The 20,132-nt window shown below is 56.1% G+C and overlaps 1 protein-coding gene across 2 annotated transcripts in view; it reads left to right on the plus strand.

Moving 5' to 3' along the window:
• The first annotated feature begins 1,885 nt into the window (after window positions 1-1,885).
• Window positions 1,886-20,132, plus strand: part of NR1I2 (nuclear receptor subfamily 1, group I, member 2) — a 23,987-nt gene continuing 5,740 nt past the window's right edge. Inside the window, exons 1-7 of one of the 2 annotated variants that reach the window (XM_005875344.1) lie at window positions 1,886-1,932; window positions 11,145-11,363; window positions 13,135-13,268; window positions 16,505-16,689; window positions 17,602-17,879; window positions 19,677-19,819; window positions 19,975-20,091. In XM_005875344.1, the coding sequence (XP_005875406.1) occupies window positions 11,332-11,363; window positions 13,135-13,268; window positions 16,505-16,689; window positions 17,602-17,879; window positions 19,677-19,819; window positions 19,975-20,091 (889 nt within the window). In that variant the 5' untranslated portion in view covers window positions 1,886-1,932; window positions 11,145-11,331. Of the gene's footprint in view, window positions 1,933-11,144; window positions 11,364-13,134; window positions 13,269-16,504; window positions 16,690-17,601; window positions 17,880-19,676; window positions 19,820-19,974; window positions 20,092-20,132 lie in introns of those variants that run through there. The other variant, XM_005875343.2, reaches the window with a different exon arrangement.

The raw sequence follows: 20,132 nt of genomic DNA on the forward strand, positions 1-20,132 counted from the left end.
TGTAACGACATGAAGCTGCCACTATAGTATCATACAAGGGTGTTTTCCCTGCCCTGAAAACCCTCTTCGGGCCCAGAAAGGCCTACTTTTAATCTTGGAAATAAGTTTTCTGGGTGAGTTTCTAACCTTTTTCAGCCTTCCCAACCCCTGTGGCTGTGGTCATGGCCTTCTGGGCATAGCTTTGGGGTCTCAGAGGTGCCACCAACCCCAGCATATAGTCCCCCCGGGCACCATCGACAGGCTGTTTCCACTGGGACCCAAGTCCAATATTCCACTTATTCTGGATCCTCTCTGCCCAAGGCGCAAACCAATCTCCCAACCAAGGGGATTTATAATCCAGTGCCACCGGCCTTCGCAGAATCCCTGTGGACAGTAAGAAACTTGCTGAAAAGAAGGCGGCCGGTGACCAGGGGTCTCAGCCCCTGCCGCTGGCAGTGAGCTGTGCAGCATCTAATTTCCTGCCTCCGGTTGGGAAGGGCCAGCAAGTGACCACTTGAGAAACGCTGACCCCCTAGGACCGTGGTTGGCAAACCGCGGCTCGTGAGCCACATGCGGCTCTTTGGCCCCTTGAGTGTGGCTCTTCCACAAAATACCACGTGCGGGCCCACGTACAGTGTGATTAAAACTTCGTGGCCCATGGGCAGAAGTCGGTTTTCGGCCTGGGCGAGTCTATTTTGAAGAAGTGCTGTTGATATTTGGCTCTGTTGACTAATGAGTTTGCCGACCATTTGAGTCTCAGAGATTCAAATCTTCCCCACCCCGAGGGAGGGGCAAATTGAGTGGAAAAGAAGAAAGAAATTTAATTACAAAACAAAACAAAAAAGCATACTTCGGTAGTCCTGCTGTTCTCATCAGAAGGGCTGGATTAAAATACATAATTCAAAGTAAAAACAATTTAAATCAGGAAATAAGTGTAAGGAAGTCTAAATTTTCACATGGGAGGTGCTGTGATAATTTTTGGGAAACCCACCGGTTTTTGTCTTTTGTCTATCCTTTTCCCCAGGAGGTAAAACAGCCATCACCAGCTGGCAGGGAGCAGGACGGATCAGGCTAAGAGTGTGTGTGTAGGAGGGGAGGTGCGGGGGGTGCTGCTGGCACTCGGAGGAGGGAAGAACCCTTAGATGCTGCCCCGGGTCCACTCTCCCTGCTCCTGGCCAGGCAGCTGTCAGCTGTCCTGTGGGAGAGCCACAGGTGAACTGCGCTCAGTCCCCTCACCTCACTCTCTCTTTCCTCCTTGCCTGTCTTTCTCATACCCATGCGGCCCCACTGGCACCAGCAGAATCCAATACTCTGCTCACTTTCAGGTCAATAACACTATCTGGGAAGGTGGCTTAAAGGAAGAGAAAAATGGCTAGGAGATCGAAGTTTAAAACAACTCTGCCACAGTGGCTAAAGTTAAGAGACCCTTGGAAGCACAAAATTTGCTCAGAACTAATTAGACAAAACAAATACTAGCAACGTTCCCACCCTTCTGTGTTTCACAGTGAAGACCCGGGAGAGAAAAAAGTGCGGGCACATAATGAGAGTGAATACGGTAATCTGTTCATTTGCTGGTTGGAGTGCTGGACTTGGGACTTAGGAGTGCCAGACGGGGTCCACTTGGAGCCACATCTGACCTGCACTGAAATGTAGGTGAGAGACGAGATTGGCTCACATCCTGGGGATACAGCCTGTGACTGGGGCGAGGACACGGACGCACTGCCTGACTTCACCGGAGCCGGAGCCGCAGGCTCTCCCTGCCAGGGAAGTCTCACCTGCAAAAAGCAAAGGACTAAGCTAATGGGGATCTTGAGGTTCTGATTGATCCTTTGTTCCTGAGTATTCAAAGTGGACCCCAAAGGAGAAGTCAGAGCAAAGAAGTTACCACCAAGCAGGTATGTTATTCAAAGTGGACCCCAAAGAAGTCAGAGCAAAGAAGTTACCACCAAGCAGGTATGGTTTTTGTTTCTTCCTCTTTTGCTGCACCCCCTCTAATCCCCCTTCATGCAAAAGAAGTGTGGGGACACAAATGTATCTTGTTGGAGGCCAGCATCCCAGTGGCCCTGCTGCTGTCCACAGGATGCAAGAGGCCATGAGGACAGTCACTTACTATTGAGTCCCATTAACAAGCCACCCTGATCCTGCGGTGGCCACCTCCGTGCGGGAGCTGCTGGGAGTCACGCATACAGTCAGCCCCTCGATGTTGCGGAGTTGGAATCTCCTGACCCAGAGAACCCGCTGAGACTGGAGCTGGGAACCCCACAGCCCTGGCTCCTCTGGGTTTTTGTGGGCGGTTCTGGAACCAGGGCTGAGTTATGGCAGCGTGACAGTCGCAGGCCTCACCTCAGCGAGGGGACCCTCAGAAGCTCTGCCGCATCCGGGGGCAGGGGGTTTGGACCAGCGAGCTTTGAGGAGAGGCACCTTGTCCCACTGACCCGAGCCTCTGCTACTTGTGCTCAGCTCCCCCGAGTCCTTCTTCTCCCCACGTCACAGCCCAGCCTGTGACAGGCTGTGCCCAGATGCCTTGCTTTCAGTCATCTCTGCGTTGGATGGTGAGGAGTCACCTCTGAGGTCACTGGACCTTGACTAGTAGGTCAGCTGTGGCAGGACTGTCCCCTCCCACACGGAGAGTCATGCCCTCTGCTGCTGGGAAGGCCAATGGTCACCAACAAGAGGGCCCAGTGGGGTGGGCGTTTGGTCTCTAATGATAAGACCAGAGTCTAAAATATTCTGTGCAAGGCCCAGCCAGTGTGGCTCAGTGGTTGAGCATCTGTCAACTTATGAGCCAGGAGGTCACGGTTCATTTTCTGGTCAGGGTACATGCCTGGGTTTCGGGCTCAGCCCCCTACAGCCAGTCAATGATTCTCTCTCATCATTGATGTTTCTCTCCCTCTCCCTCCCTCTCTGAAGTCAATTAAATATATATATATTCTAAGCAAAGGCCTCAGAGGCTAGTACTTATTTAATTAGCTGGTTAATAGGAAAGATAATTTTTCCATACACTAACATTTTTATTTAAAATGTTTTAGTTATATAGCAAGTACTAATACAATGATATAAATACATATAAGATAAAAATAAAATAAATAAAAATATCTATACTAATAAAAGGGTAATATGCAAACTAACCATCACTCCACGACAAAAATGGCGGCACCTGTAGCCACAAAGATGGCGGTGCCGGCTGGAGCCATAGAGCCAGCCGGAGTGGGTGAGACGCTTGGCTTCCTTTGGCGCCCCAGCAACAAAGGAAGCCAAGCCTCCCGCAAGCCCTGGCCGGCCACCAAGGGCCAGCCTCTGAGCAGCAGCCACGGAGTTGGCTGGAGCGGGCGGGAGGCGGCTCCAGCCCGAAAGAAGTTGGAAGGTGGTGGCCAGAGCGAAAGCCCGGATCTCAGGTGCCCGAGGGAAGCTGGTGCCGGCAGCCAGGGGAAGGAAGACCTATTCTTGCACGAATCTTTGTGCATCGGGCCTCTAGTTAAAATATAATAAATAACTTGAGAAAACTTTAGTTATATAATAAACAGTCTAAATAAAGAGTTGCGAACTATGGATCACAGGCCAAATCCAGCCCACTAGCTGTTTTTATAAATCAAGTTTTATTGCTCACTCATTATGTATTATTTCTAGTTGCTTTTTCTTCACAACAGCAGAACTGAGTAGTTGCAAAAGAGACAGTGTAGCTACCAAAACACAAAATATTAACTATTTGACCCTATAGAGAAAAAGTTTGCCAACTCCTAGTCTCAAGCTATTCCTCTGTTACGGAATAAACTAGAGGCCCAATGCATAAAATTTGTGCAAGAGTAGCCTTTTCTTCCCCCAGCTGCTGGCACCGCTTCCCTCTGGCACCTGGGACCCGGGCTTCCCTTGCAGAAAGAGGCCCTGCTCCCCCGCCACAGCCTGCTGGTTGGTGGCCTGGGCCTCCCTCTTTGGGGCAATCATGGAGCCCCCCAATTGATCACCCTGCTGGCCAGTGGCCTGGGCCTCCCTCTGCGGAGTGATCATGGGGCAATGCCTGAGTCCCCGACCAACCACAAATCACATTGCACCCGCCTTGGCTGGTCTGGCACCAGTGGATGTCATAGTGAGATCCTGGATAGTCGTCTATGGTTGTCCGGATGGTCATTCCACTGTTTAGCTGTTCAGTTGGTTTGCATATTATGCTTTTATTATATAGGATATGACAGGCAACACAAAGCTGACTAAACTATTATTACTAGGTAATAGCTTTATAAAATTATAACTTATGACGTACTCCTTATAAGAATGAAAAAGCTGTAGAGGTATAGTAGAACTCTCCTTTAGCCATCCTGCCATCCTCCCCTAAAGTAACTCTTATAACCATTTGGTATATTTATTGCCAGATAGTCTCGTTTGCTTTCACATATACTTATATGTACTAATAAACTAGTTGTCATATTCTCTTTTTTTGGGGGGGGGGGGGTTTTTTTTTTTTTTTTTTTTTTTTTTTTTTTTTTTTTTTTTTTTTTGGTCCCAGGCACGATGGCTGTTTGCAGCTGGTCACACCCCCTTCAGGGTGGGGGTCCCCACTGGGGTGCCTGGCCAGCCTGGATGAGGGGATGATGGCTGTTTGCAGCTGGTCACACCCCCTTCAGGGTGGGGGTCCCCACTGGGGTGCCTGGCCAGCCTGGATGAGGGGATGATGGCTGTTTGCAGCTGGTCACACCCCCTTCAGGGTGGGGGTCCCCACTGGGGTGCCTGGCCAGCCTGGATGAGGGGATGATGGCTGTTTGCAGCTGGTCACACCCCCTTCAGGGTGGGGGTCCCCACTGGGGTGCCTGGCCAGCCTGGATGAGGGGATGATGGCTGTTTGCAGCTGGTCACACCCCCTTCAGGGTGGGGGTCCCCACTGGGGTGCCTGGCCAGCCTGGATGAGGGGATGATGGCTGTTTGCAGCTGGTCACACCCCCTTCAGGGTGGGGGTCCCCACTGGGGTGCCTGGCCAGCCTGGATGAGGGGATGATGGCTGTTTGCAGCTGGTCACACCCCCTTCAGGGTGGGGGTCCCCACTGGGGTGCCTGGCCAGCCTGGATGAGGGGATGATGGCTGTTTGCAGCTGGTCACACCCCCTTCAGGGTGGGGGTCCCCACTGGGGTGCCTGGCCAGCCTGGATGAGGGGATGATGGCTGTTTGCAGCTGGTCACACCCCCTTCAGGGTGGGGGTCCCCACTGGGGTGCCTGGCCAGCCTGGATGAGGGGATGATGGCTGTTTGCAGCTGGTCACACCCCCTTCAGGGTGGGGGTCCCCACTGGGGTGCCTGGCCAGCCTGGATGAGGGGATGATGGCTGTTTGCAGCTGGTCACACCCCCTTCAGGGTGGGGGTCCCCACTGGGGTGCCTGGCCAGCCTGGATGAGGGGATGATGGCTGTTTGCAGCTGGTCACACCCCCTTCAGGGTGGGGGTCCCCACTGGGGTGCCTGGCCAGCCTGGATGAGGGGATGATGGCTGTTTGCAGCTGGTCACACCCCCTTCAGGGTGGGGGTCCCCACTGGGGTGCCTGGCCAGCCTGGATGAGGGGATGATGGCTGTTTGCAGCTGGTCACACCCCCTTCAGGGTGGGGGTCCCCACTGGGGTGCCTGGCCAGCCTGGATGAGGGGATGATGGCTGTTTGCAGCTGGTCACACCCCCTTCAGGGTGGGGGTCCCCACTGGGGTGCCTGGCCAGCCTGGATGAGGGGATGATGGCTGTTTGCAGCTGGTCACACCCCCTTCAGGGTGGGGGTCCCCACTGGGGTGCCTGGCCAGCCTGGATGAGGGGATGATGGCTGTTTGCAGCTGGTCACACCCCCTTCAGGGTGGGGGTCCCCACTGGGGTGCCTGGCCAGCCTGGATGAGGGGATGATGGCTGTTTGCAGCTGGTCACACCCCCTTCAGGGTGGGGGTCCCCACTGGGGTGCCTGGCCAGCCTGGATGAGGGGATGATGGCTGTTTGCAGCTGGTCACACCCCCTTCAGGGTGGGGGTCCCCACTGGGGTGCCTGGCCAGCCTGGATGAGGGGATGATGGCTGTTTGCAGCTGGTCACACCCCCTTCAGGGTGGGGGTCCCCACTGGGGTGCCTGGCCAGCCTGGATGAGGGGATGATGGCTGTTTGCAGCTGGTCACACCCCCTTCAGGGTGGGGGTCCCCACTGGGGTGCCTGGCCAGCCTGGATGAGGGGATGATGGCTGTTTGCAGCTGGTCACACCCCCTTCAGGGTGGGGGTCCCCACTGGGGTGCCTGGCCAGCCTGGATGAGGGGATGATGGCTGTTTGCAGCTGGTCACACCCCCTTCAGGGTGGGGGTCCCCACTGGGGTGCCTGGCCAGCCTGGATGAGGGGATGATGGCTGTTTGCAGCTGGTCACACCCCCTTCAGGGTGGGGGTCCCCACTGGGGTGCCTGGCCAGCCTGGATGAGGGGATGATGGCTGTTTGCAGCTGGTCACACCCCCTTCAGGGTGGGGGTCCCCACTGGGGTGCCTGGCCAGCCTGGATGAGGGGATGATGGCTGTTTGCAGCTGGTCACACCCCCTTCAGGGTGGGGGTCCCCACTGGGGTGCCTGGCCAGCCTGGATGAGGGGATGATGGCTGTTTGCAGCTGGTCACACCCCCTTCAGGGTGGGGGTCCCCACTGGGGTGCCTGGCCAGCCTGGATGAGGGGATGATGGCTGTTTGCAGCTGGTCACACCCCCTTCAGGGTGGGGGTCCCCACTGGGGTGCCTGGCCAGCCTGGATGAGGGGATGATGGCTGTTTGCAGCTGGTCACACCCCCTTCAGGGTGGGGGTCCCCACTGGGGTGCCTGGCCAGCCTGGATGAGGGGATGATGGCTGTTTGCAGCTGGTCACACCCCCTTCAGGGTGGGGGTCCCCACTGGGGTGCCTGGCCAGCCTGGATGAGGGGATGATGGCTGTTTGCAGCTGGTCACACCCCCTTCAGGGTGGGGGTCCCCACTGGGGTGCCTGGCCAGCCTGGATGAGGGGATGATGGCTGTTTGCAGCTGGTCACACCCCCTTCAGGGTGGGGGTCCCCACTGGGGTGCCTGGCCAGCCTGGATGAGGGGATGATGGCTGTTTGCAGCTGGTCACACCCCCTTCAGGGTGGGGGTCCCCACTGGGGTGCCTGGCCAGCCTGGATGAGGGGATGATGGCTGTTTGCAGCTGGTCACACCCCCTTCAGGGTGGGGGTCCCCACTGGGGTGCCTGGCCAGCCTGGATGAGGGGATGATGGCTGTTTGCAGCTGGTCACACCCCCTTCAGGGTGGGGGTCCCCACTGGGGTGCCTGGCCAGCCTGGATGAGGGGATGATGGCTGTTTGCAGCTGGTCACACCCCCTTCAGGGTGGGGGTCCCCACTGGGGTGCCTGGCCAGCCTGGATGAGGGGATGATGGCTGTTTGCAGCTGGTCACACCCCCTTCAGGGTGGGGGTCCCCACTGGGGTGCCTGGCCAGCCTGGATGAGGGGATGATGGCTGTTTGCAGCTGGTCACACCCCCTTCAGGGTGGGGGTCCCCACTGGGGTGCCTGGCCAGCCTGGATGAGGGGATGATGGCTGTTTGCAGCTGGTCACACCCCCTTCAGGGTGGGGGTCCCCACTGGGGTGCCTGGCCAGCCTGGATGAGGGGATGATGGCTGTTTGCAGCTGGTCACACCCCCTTCAGGGTGGGGGTCCCCACTGGGGTGCCTGGCCAGCCTGGATGAGGGGATGATTGCTGTTTGCCGCTGGTCACACCCCCTTCAGGGTGGGGGTCCCCACTGGGGTGCCTGGCCAGTCTGGGTGAGGGGCTGAGGGCTGCTTTCAGGCTGGCGGTTGTTGACTGAAGCTCCCAACCGCTCCTTTTTTTTCTCTTTTTTTATTTTATTCTGGGCCAGCTTTAGCTCTGGCTCTAGCTCTGAGGCTTCGTATCTGGTTTGTTTGCCGTTCTATAATCGAAACAATGTATAACTTCAGCTCTGAGATCCCGGCAGGCTGAAAGCTGGTTTCTGGGGTTTTGTTTAGCTACTACATTTGCAACATAGTACATAGTTTCTTAGAGTTGCAACTCAGAGGCTGGCAAGTCAGGCGGGGAACGTTGGAGTCCGCAGTCACTGGAGCAAGCAAGCCTCATGTTCGCTTCCAGCTGCCTGGCTGCCGGCCGCCATCTTGGCTGACAGTTAATTTGCATAAGGATATGCTGATTAGCCAATGGGAAGGGTAGCGGTCGTACGCTAATTACCATGTTTCTCTTTTATTAGTGTAGATTAAAAAGTACGATAGTTAACCACAGTGGGTTTTAGATTAATTTTTACTTCCACTGTCAAGTTGTGGTGGGATGGCCATGGTCAACCGGGCATCAGGCTAAAGGCAGCTGAGCTGGAGGTACATTTAGCTTGTGTGTTTCCATGTGCTTGCATGTGAGCTCATTCCTGCTGGCCATCCAGTGCAGAAACAGGCTCCAGGATGGCCCGCACCACCTGGTCATCTGCCGTCATGACAGGGAGACGCGGGCCCGAGGTGCCTCACAGCATCAGCACACCCTGAGGTGTCAGGCTGAAGGAGGGGAACAAGGATTGAAATGTGTGGAGCCAGAACTCAATCTCTGGAACATTCTTTCAGATAAGAAGACTCATGTGACAGAATCTTGGTAGAGGTGTGCTTGTCTGACAACATCCTCGACAATTGTGAAGATGGAACTTTTCTCCATTATCACAACAAAAAGCAAAAATGTTTAAAAATACATTTTTATTTATTTCAGAGAGAGGAAGGGAGAGAGAGAGAGAGAGAGAGAGAGAGAAAGAGAGAGAGAGAGAGAGAAAGAGAAAGAAACATCAATGATGGGAGAAATATCATCGATCGGCTGCCTCCCGCTCATGCCCTACTAGGGATCGAGCCCAAAACTCAGGCATGTGCCCTGACCAGGAATGGAACAGTGACCTCCTGGTTCATGGGTTAAACATGACATTTACAAAATCATACCACACACTTGGTGGCTTAAACAATACGAAATTCAGTGTCTTGCAGTTCTGGATGTTCGCAGTCCAAAGCCAGCGTCCCTGGGCTAAAACCGGAGCGTTGCCAGGCTGGCTCCTTCTGGGGGCCCCAGGGGAGAACCTGCTCCCATGGTTTTTCAGTGTCCAGCTGCCACCCAGCACAGCGAGGGCAGGCGTCGCCTCAGGTCAGCACAGCCTGACTCGTCATGAAATTCACACAAAAGAGAGGCCTGGCTGGCACACACCAGTCACCTAGTCACTGCCATTTTCCTGCCCACTGGGCACCGTTCTATAAGGAGGTCTGATGTAAGCGTGGGACAGGATCAGAATTGGGGGTGTCAGTTGGCATCCCCCAACCCAGTTCAGATCTGTTTCTAACTGAACCCCATCTGTTTCCATTATTTCTTGCCATGCCCCAAGCCCCCCCCAAAACTTACTGGATTACAACTGCCACCACTTTATTTCCTTCACAATTCTGTGTGTTGAGAGGGCTCAGCTGGGAGTTCTTCCGCTCCAAATGGTTTCAAGTGGATGCTTACCTGGGCTGGGACGTCTCAGAGGGCTCCCTCACATGTGCCGAGCTCGGGGGGCATGGCTGGAAGCCTGGAGCAGCTGGGTCTCTCTCATGTGTGTCATCTCAGGGCTCTCTCTCTCCACATGGCCTCATTGCGTGGTCCCGCCCGCATGGTAGCCAGATGTTCTCACATGGTGATGTCGGGCTCCCCCAAGGGGAGAAGCAGAAGCCCCAGGCCTTGTTATGATTCAGGCCCAGGACTGACCCAGTGTCACTTCCCCACATTCTATTGCTTCAAGCAAGTCCAAGACCATCCCAGACTCATCCTGGGAGGGGACTGATGAGGGTGGGGCTCAGGACGTGAGGTTTATTGGGACCATCTTTGGAGAATATGTCAGAATTCTCTACCTAGGGCTTCATAATATGAGAGAATGGACCATGGAAGTTATGTTAACAGAAAACTTATAGGCAAAACCAAGTAAAAGTCATTCCAATATCAGGGAGTGGGATTCTGTCATTAATTCTAGTGCCTCCTCATTAAGGAATTGGGGAATGTTTAATCAGACACAGTTTAAGTAGATGTCTCTCTTTGGTCCCTTTAGAGCAGCGGTTCTCAACCTGTGGGTCGCAACCCCTTTGGGGGTCGAACGACCGTTTCACAGGGGTCGCCTAAGACCATTGGAAAACACATATATAATTACATATTGTTTTTGTGATTAATCACTATGCTTTAATTATGTTCAATTTGTAACAATGAAAATACATCCTGCATATCATATATTTACATGACGATTCATAACAGTAGCAAAATTACAGTTATGAAGTAGCAACAAAATAATTTTATGGTTGGGGTCACCACAACATGAGGAACTGTATTAAAGGGTCACGGCATTAGGAAGGCTAAGAACCACTGCTTTAGAGACATTTCTTTTTAAAAAAATATATATTTTTATTGATTTCAGAGAGGGATAGAGAGATAGAAACATCAATGATGAGAGAGAATCACTGATCGGCTGCCTCCTGCACGCACCACACTGGGGATCCAGCCGGCAACCTGGGCATGTGCCTTGACTGGGAATCGAACCATGATCTCCTGGTTCATAGGTCTATGCTCAACCACTGAGCTGTGCCAGCTGGGCTAGAGACATTTCTTTATCTTCTTGGTGCGTGCCATCTACTGAGCTTCCATGATTCACACGTCTTGTTGTAATTATGTACCGCTTCCCTTCTAGGGACCGGCCTTTATATTGATGGCAGAGGGAGTGTCGTCTCACTTTTCCTTTGTCCACAGTTGATGATTTACATGCAGAATGTCTGGCAACCATCTCCATAGCCCCAGATCCCGCTATTCCTAGTGGCTCCTGAATGCAGCTGAAAACGGAAGGCAGGTTGTTTTCCTCCAATGTGCACTCTGAAACAATGCCTCGTGTATAAAATGTCCCTTCCTGTGACAGTCTTTGCTTGTGGAACACTCTGTGACTCTGAGTAGTTGGAGGTTTTTCGGTAGGCCCTGGATTTCTGCCATGGAAACGACTTCCAGCTTTTGTAGATGGTTACATCGCTGTTTATAGCAACTCCACCCCACCCTCTTTCTCCCATGACAGGTCAGCCCTTGGGTCCCCCGTGGGGACAGCCTCCGCACATTCCTGTCCAGCCCTTTACTGACCCGAGGCTGTTTACTCCTAGTCCCAGCGGGCCGGAAGCCAACCTGGAGGTGAGACCTGAAGAAAGCTGGAACCACCATGACCTTGAGCACTGCCGAGAAGCAGACAACACTCCTGGAAAGCCCGCCGTCAACGGCGAGGAGGGGGATGGGGAGCCCCACATCTGCCGTGTATGTGGGGACAAGGCCACTGGTTATCACTTCAATGTCATGACGTGTGAAGGATGCAAGGGCTTCTTCAGGTAGAGTACCCTGCCACCTTCCCCACCGGCCACCCTGACACCCTGGGGCCCATCCGACTGGGGCTCTGCCATTAGCCCACTGGGCACCAGGGCTGCAGCTTGACCGTCTCCCAGGTTCAGAGTGTGGGCCGGGGCCGTCCGAAGGCCTCCTAATTAGTCTCAGGAGAGCCGTGTATATCTCAGAGGAATCCTTCATCTTCCATCTTCCATCTTCCTTCCTGAGAAAGGTCTCCTTCTATTAAGATACCCCTTTGTTTCTCCGTACATTCTGAGTAAAATAGAAATTCAGTCTGTAAAAGAGGAAAGGATGTGAAAGTCCAAAATGCAAGTGTTCAAATCAGTCTTAGAGAGTGGTTGTTAAGTAAGAATGGCATAAAATAAGTGAAGAATGTGAAAGACAAGGTCACCTAGAAACAGGCCCATAATCCAACAATTTAAAGACTGAAAAGTCCCAGCACAGAGAGACAGGCCCACACAGAAGGGCTCCGCTTGTCCAGCTGAAGAAAGAGAAGAGTGAAGCTCAGTGCAGGGCTCAGACCAGGAGGAGAAGCCGAGGGAGCGGGAGGGGACACCCGCCCAGCCAGCCAGATCAGCCCAGTCAACCCTGGCGATCCATGGGGTGACAGATGTCGCAGCCAGATCCCCCTCGCACCCGCGATTTACTTTGACTTAGTTTTTGCACCTGTGCCAGGCAGGTAACTCGATGTGTTTTGCAGAGTTGTGAGAACTGAATGCGCAAAGCTCTGCTAAACATCTGGCCCAGTATCTGACCCACGGCGTGTCGATACTAAACCTGAGCGCCTTCCCCTGTACCTCTGGGTGCTCTAGAGCAGGACCAGGGGTCTCTTACCCAGACCAGCAGGGGAGGCAAAAGGGGGTGGTGCCTGTGAAGCACCTGCTCCCTGGGCTGGTCCCTGGCCTGACCTGTCCGTCACCTGAGTGTGCCCATGTTCCCGCCAGCTGTCCCTCATTCCCACTCTGCTGGACCAGAACCTGCGGCCGGCCAGGGAGGAATTGGTTTCTTTCTCTTCAGCTGTGAAGGGCGGGGGTGGGGGGATAAAGTTAGGCCCCACTGGCTGGTCTTTGGTGGGCAGTTCCGGATGGCTGGGCTGTGGGGAGAGGGTGGCTGTGCTGGGGTCTCTAAGAAACTGTGACCCCATCGTTCCCCTACCTGGCACACTCACTCTCACAGGGCTGTGAGCCTCTTCGCTCCACCAGGCCGATCAGGAGGAGCCACCTTTCCAAAGGGGAAGCCATTGCCTGCCCCCCCACCCCCCAATCTGCAGTGGGGGCTAAGGAGAGAGAGGGCTTCCTATATGTCTCACCCTCTGGGGCTGGTCTCCTCGGGCTCCCTCTTCCAAGAAGGATAAATCTGGGAAGAGGCTACCGCCACAGAAACATCGCTAAGGCCCTCCTCTGGGTTCCCAGTGACACGGCCAGAGGGTGTGAAGGGAAGGGAATGGGCATGGGGTGGAGACATGGCCTGACCTGGAGCTGAGGCACCCAGACTGGCAGGGGTGGGGCGGGGCCCCCAGAAGCACCAGCACAGCCTAACTTTGAAGGAAAGCTGCCACCTGCTGCCCTCCTCCAGCACCTTGGGCCTCGAGGGAAGATTGAGGACCCCCCTCCAGCTTTCCTGTGAGCCTGACCTGTCTCAGGGCAAAGGCAGGCCCCCAGAGGTGTGGCTCGTGTCCCTTGGGGCAGAAGAGGCAGGGAGAAGGGAGGAGTGGCCTGTTCCCCGCCGCCCACCTGTTGCTCCTTGTTCGCACAGGAGGGCCATGAAACGCAACGCCCGGCTGCGGTGCCCCTTCCGGAAGGGCACCTGTGAGATCACCCAGAAGACCCGGCGGCAATGCCAGGCCTGCCGCCTGCGCAAGTGCCTGGAGAGCGGCATGAGGAAGGAGAGTGAGTGGCAGGGTGTGCCCGGGCAGGCTTGGGGCCGGGTGCATGGGCACCACGAGCGGGGTGGGGTGGTGGTGGGGGGCACAGTAGGAGTGGGCCTCGGGGATGTGTATGCGCAGGTGTGCACACGGGCACCATGCAGGTGTGTGCCCGCGCACAGGTCCCTGGGCAGCTCGTGGCCTGTGAGCCATGGGCAGGCACACGGAGCGGAGCTTGCAGCCCATCTGCCGGCACGGGCACCGCGAGCGGGGTGGGGTGGTGGTGGGGGGGCACAGTAGGAGTGGGCCTCGGGGATGTGTATGCACAGGCGTGCACACAGGCACCATGCAGGTGTGTGCCCGCACACAGGTCCCTGGGAAGCTCGTGGCCTGTGAGCCGTGGGCAGGCCCACGGAGCAGAGCTTGCAGCCCATCTGCCGGCACCACAGTCCCTCTCGGGGGCAGGACAGGTGGAGGGCACCTCTGCCCTCTGCTCTGGGTAGGTGGGCGTCTCAGACCAGAGTCATGCCCTTTCCTCCCCTCAGGCACCCTTGTGACTCTTTGTCCCCTTTATAATTGCCCTTGTGGCGTTTTAGGCAAAGTGGGGGACGTGAACTTGGGAGAGGGAAGCCAGAGATGCCAGTGTGATACGACCCCAGCTTCCGGTGCCTAGCACCCTTGCTGCCCCCATGGGCATCCTGCAGAGGGACGTTTGCAGACAGGGGACCGGATGCTTTCGTTCTGCCTGCGGGCTTTGGTGTGCTTGTGCCCAGGCCACTCTGGGTTACAGCTTGTGGGGAAGGGGCTGGACGCCTCCAGCGCACGTCTCCAGCGATCACAGATGGGCAGCCCCTTCAGGGACACTTTCCCTGGGCCTGTGGGATCAGCTGGGAGAGGCCTCCACCCGCTGTCTCTGCTGTCCCCCAAGCCCCCCACAGCGTCACTGTGCACGCACAAGTGGGCTCCAGAAACCCATGGGAAACCTGAGAGCCCCGGGCTCCTTGGGACGTGGTTGGGTTGACATTTCTTGCTAAGCAGTGGCCCCAGCTTTCCAAGGGCTTGGAGACCCAGAGATCCTGGGCGACTCTGAGGAGTCTTGTTGGTATTGAATGCAGTGGACAGGAATACATGCTACCAGGTGCCATTTACTGAACACTTATTACATTCCAGGGAGTGTGGGTGTGAATATACAGGGGCGGGCAAAAGTAGGATTATAGTTGTGAGTATAGGAAACAGTTTATTCTTGTATTATCATTTATTTATTTACAGTGGCCCAGTGCACGAAATTCGTGCACATTAAAAGGGGATTAATTAGAGGAAGTATTTTAATATTGCTATTTGCCCTTTCTCTATAATAGAAGTGTCAGAAATGAAAGAAAATTAGTAAAATGTATATAATGCATATGAAAATCTTCCTCCTGTCAGAGTCTGGGGCACACCACAGGACCCAGAGTCAAGTCCCCGCCCACCCACTTGTGCCTCAAAATCGCATGAGACCCAGCCCCAGCTGGCCCCCCCGCCATTGGGCTAGATCCAGACCTGGCTGGTCCCACCCTTGTTAAGCCCCGCCAGGTGGGGAGCGCAGCCTCGGGTCCCCTGGCCCAGCGCTGGGGCAGAGGGAGGACCAAAAGGTCCCCTGTCAAACCCCACCAGGTGGGGGATGCGGCCTGAGATCCCCTGTCAAGCCTCCCTGGGCAGGGGGCACGGCCTGAGGTCCCCCGGCCTGGGGCAAGGGAAGCAGCCTGAGGTCCCCTGGCTCAGCACTGGGGTTGGGGGGGGGCGCACCTTGAGGTCCTCTGTCAAGCCCCGCCAGGCGGGGGCCATGGCCTGAGATCCCCAGCCTGGCGCCAGGGTGGGGGGTGCAGCCTGAGGTTCCCTGTCAAGCCCCATGGGGGGGGGGCGCAGCCTCAGGTCCCTGCTGATTGCTCGTTAAGGCTCGTTATGGGAACTCGGCCTCCGCTGTGGGTGCAGCCATTTTTGTGGCAGAGTGACTGTCAATTTGCATATCCCCTCTTTATTATACAGGAGTTTTTAAAGATATTTTTTTATTGATTTCAGAGAGGAAGGGAGAGGGAGAGAGAGAGAAACATCAATGATGAGAGAGAATCATTGATTGGCTGCCTCCTGCATGCCCCACACTGGGAATCGAGCCTGCAACCTGGGCATGTGCCCTGACCAGGAATCGAACCGTGACCTCCTGATTCATAGGTCGCTGCTCAACCACTGAGCCACGCCAGCCAGGCTATCATTTATTTATTACTAGAGGCCCGGTGCACAAAAATTTGTGCAATCGGGGCGGGGCGGTCCCTCAGCCCGGCCTGTGCCCTCTCACAGTCTGGGACCCCTCAGGGGATGACCACTTGCTGGCTTAGGCCCACTCCCTGGGGGATTGGGCCTAAGCTGGCAATCAGACATCCCTCTGGCAGCCCGGCAGCCCTCGGGGGATGTCCACTTGCCAGCGAGGAGCAGACCTAAGCTGCAGTCAGACATCCTTAGCGCTGCTGAGGAGGCAGGAGAGGCTCCCACCACCACCGCTGTACTGGCAGCCATCAGCCTGGCTTGTGGCTGAGCAGAGCTCCCCGCTGTGAGAGCGAAGTGACCACCAGAGGGCAGCTCCTGCATTGAGCATCTGCCCCCTGGTGGTCAGTGTGTGTCATAGTGACCAGTCATTCCCAGTCTTTCTGCTGTTAGGGTCAGTTTGCATATTACCCTTTTATTATATAGGATTGTATCATTAATACAACTGCAAACCTACTTTTCCCCACCCTCCTCTCTCCCTATATATGTTCATATAGATGTATGTATATGTATACATGTTGATGTACACATATATGTGTGTGTGTGTGTGTGTGTACCTCCTACATACATAGCCAGGAGCTACATTAGGCACCTTCCATGCAATGCCTCATGGGAACAGCATTAGGAGGTGAGCACCGTCACTCCAGATGACAAAGAAGAAAACTGAAGGCGGGAGGCGTTCAGGAGTTTACCCAGGGTCACTGATGTCACCAAACCCAGCACCTTTTGGTCTGAAGCCAAGCTCTTCCCACTGTTCCACAAAGTTGTCCCAAACCCCGCAGTCGTGGGCAGCACACCAGCCGCACCTGAGTCCTCTGTCCTTACCAAGTGTCTCTCCAGAGGAGCCACCGTCCGCACGAGTCTGGGTTTCTTGTTAGCAGCTCTTCCCCTGCTGCTGCCTGGGCGGGTTGAGGGCGGCCTCGCCCCTGCAGGCAGCTGAGCCTGCCCTGGCCGTCCCTGCAGTGATCATGTCTGACGCAGCCGTGGAGCAGAGACGGGCCTTGATCAGGAAGAAGCGAGAACGGATTGGGACGCAGCCCCCGGGAGCCAAGGGTCTGACTGAAGAGCAGTGGGCGATGATCAGGGAGCTGATGGACGCTCAGATGAAAACCTTTGACACCACCTTCGCCCATTTCAAGAACTTCCGGGTATGAGGCTTTAGAGTTGGCTCAGTGGCTATGCCAGTTCCTCCAAACCCCAATCCCATTCCCAGGGGTCCTCAAAGACTGGCCCTTGCAACCAGCAGCACCCCGGGGACTTGTTAGTTAGGAATGCAAGTTCTCAGATGCCCCCAGGCTCCAATTCAGATACCTGAGGCCGGGCCCACAGTCTGTATTTTGACAAGACCCCCCGGGGGGTTCTGACACACGCTCAGGTTTGAGAATCTTTGCTTCCTCCTTCTGCAACAGGTGGGAACCGGGTCTGAGCCATAAATGGAGTCTTAGAAGCTGAGTTGTCCCAGGGTTGCTGGGGTTCAGGACTTAATGAAAACAGGGCCAGGGCATGCTGGGGGTCTGACATCTGTGAAATGGTTTTACTGATTCGAGAAACGTTAGTGATCTCAGCACCGTCAGCCACGTCTCAGCTCTGTGCCCTCTCCCCTTCGATGCTCACAGTGTCCCCGGGTGACCTGCTCAGCTCAGGGCCCCCAGGAGTCTGTTCTTTCCATCTGTAGACCCCAGACCCTTCCCTGAGTCTCCCAACTACAAGGCCAGGGATGCTTGGGGCGTAGCTAAGGGTATCGGCCCTCTCACCCTCCCCAGGGACAGGGAGCAAGCCCATGTCTGATGGGGCGGGGCAGGGATATGAGGGACATTATTCACAGATCCAGAAAGTGCACCACCTGATAGGAGACCAAGGAGAAGAAGCAAGTGCTGTGTGTGTGTGTGTGTGTGTGTGTGTGTGTGTGTGTGTGTGAAGTGCGCGGGTGAGCTTCTGCCTGCAGTTGTGCATCCTCTCAAGCCTGCTGCTGTGGGTGCCCATCCGGGGCCTGTGTGGGAACCTGTTGGGGAGAATACATGCTGTCTACCTCTCCTTTCTCCACCTCCTCTCGGTCCCAGCTGCCAGAGGTGCTCAGCGGTGGCCACGAGCTCCCAGAGTCTCTGCAGACTCCACCTGGGGAAGAAGCTACCAAGTGGAGCAAGATCAGAGAAGATCTGTCCTCCCTGAAGGTGGTCTCTCTGCAGTTGCGGGGGGAAGACGGCAGCATCTGGAACTACAAGCCCCCCGCCGAGGGCAGTGGGAAAGAGATCTTCTCCCTGCTGCCTCACATGGCTGACATGTCAACCTACATGTTCAAAGGCATCATCAACTTTGCCAAAGTCATCTCCCACTTCAGGTGGGGCACAGGGGCTGGGTGGAGGATGGGTATGGGAAGGAGCAGAAAATGGCCAACAGGTTCAAAGGCTCTGGGCTAGATCCTCCTGAAGTTGGGGGATGTTGGTGCCCAAAGACCCTTCTTTGTCTCTGCCCCCCAACTCCGGGGACCTGGCACTGGGGGGGAATGGAGCCCCTGCTGCATGGCTCCTTAGCTGGGGGCGGTGGGCCTGCCCTTTAATCCCACTGTGTCTCAGCCCCCTCATCTACTAGGAGGAGCTAACGATGCCCACTTGCTGGGCTGTCCTATGAAATAAGAAAAGATCTGAAGAGCATCCAGCTCATATATGATGGACAGTCAGTAGTCATTCCCTCCCCTATTGCTCCCCAAACGGGCAGGAATCACAGCTTGGCAGTTCCAGAACAAGGAGAGTTGGAAGGAAAGGGAAGGAAGTCCAGAGGGAGGAGAGAGGCAGGCACAGACGCCGGGTCTCTAGCAGTCACCGTCAGAGGTGGTTGAGAAGGCCCCGAGGAGGAAGGGCAGTCCTAAGAACCAGGTCGGGACTCCCCACAGCGAGGTGTGGGGGCAACAGCCATGGGGCAGCGGGGCAGCGAGGAACCCCGGATCCTCCTGCTGTGTGGCACACGCCGCCCTGTGACACGTAACCTGTCCGGGCTGGAGATGGTGCTGGGCATACCTGTTCCGGGGTGGCCGCCTGGCCTTGCCAGGCCTACGCAGGTGCAGCCGAACAACACACACGAGAACCTGATCTCCTCAGCAGGCAGGGGCAGTTCTATTCCAGGAGCCCAGAGGTGACACATAGGACTTATCCACAGGCTGGAATGGAGGTCAGATTGTGGCAATGAGGTCAAAGGAGCAGGAGTAAGGCCTACCGGTGCTGGGCACTGTTCCGGGGTGGCCGCCTGGCCTTGCCAGGCCTACGCAGGTGCAGCCGAACAACACACACGAGAACCTGATCTCCTCATCAGGCAGGGGCAGTTCTATTCCAGGAGCCCAGAGGTGACACATAGGACTTATCCACAGGCTGGAATGGAGGTCAGATTGTGGCAATGAGGTCAAAGGAGCAGGAGTAAGGCCTACCGACACCCAGTGGCCATGGTACACTAGGATGGGAGGCCACTCACCCAGTCCCACGGCCACAGTTCTGAGCCCAACCGCCCAGGAGCCGGCATTGAGATCACCCTCGTTCCACAGAGAGAAAGCAGGTCACTGAGCCAAGGCACTCCCACAGGCTCACAGCTCATCAGAGGCCAGAGTTGGGAGCACAGAGTACGGAGTTCAGGGCCACTACCTGCCGGTCCCGGGCTGGGGGCTGGGGAGAGAAGGCGAGTATAATCGATTTCACATTTCACGGCATCTGTCGCTCCGTAGTGCGGATCTGAAAGAAGAGGGTGCATGGAACTCATGCCAAAAAAGTGGCAGCGGGAGAAGGACCCCGGACAGACGTCTAGGAGGCAGAGACAGCTTGGCCTGAAGGATTAGCAGGTTTACTCAAGTGAAGCTAAAGAGGCAGTCACTCCAAGTGGGGAAACTGAAGCAGGAAGTATGAGGCCAGGGACCAGGAGCCAAGGCATCGGCTGTGGGTCAGTGGCTGTGCAGGGAGTTGGAGGAGAGGGGGCTAGGCTGGAAGGGACGCCAACTCTGTCTGTTAGTGGGGAGTCCCTGAGGTGGGGGAGGCTGGAGAAAGGGGCAGGGAGCCCATCCTCCCCCTGCCCTCTCCCCCGATTTCTGGATGTGGGAGTGGGGCTGGCCAGTGGCGGCTCCCCTCCCAGCCTCCCCTCTCACCCCCTCTGCCAGGGACCTGCCCATCGAGGACCAGATCTCTTTGCTGAAGGGCGCTGCCTTTGAGCTGTGCCAGCTGAGGTTCAACACGGTGTTCAACGCGGAGACCGGGACCTGGGAGTGTGGCCGGCTGTCCTACTGCTTGGAAGACCCTGCAGGTGCCCAAGAGCCTCCTGCCTGCCCTGGCAGAGGGAGGGAATCAGCAGGGAAGGGGAGAGGAGCCAGCCGGGATGTGCGTGTCCTGGGACCGCAGGGCAGAAGACCTCGGTGAGGGAGGCCTGGGACTGGGTCCTCATGCCGCACCCACCCACAGGGGGCTTCCAGCAGCTGCTGCTGGAGCCGATGCTGAAGTTCCACTACATGCTGAAGGAGCTGCGGCTGCGCGAGGAGGAGTACGTGCTCATGCAGGCCATCTCCCTCTTCTCCCCAGGTGGGGACCCCGCGGCGCTCAGCCTCCCTGCCCCCCCCCGC

The sequence above is a fragment of the Myotis brandtii genome, unplaced genomic scaffold, assembly GCF_000412655.1.
Source record: "Myotis brandtii unplaced genomic scaffold, ASM41265v1 scaffold46, whole genome shotgun sequence".
NCBI classification, from domain to species: domain Eukaryota; kingdom Metazoa; phylum Chordata; class Mammalia; order Chiroptera; family Vespertilionidae; genus Myotis; species Myotis brandtii.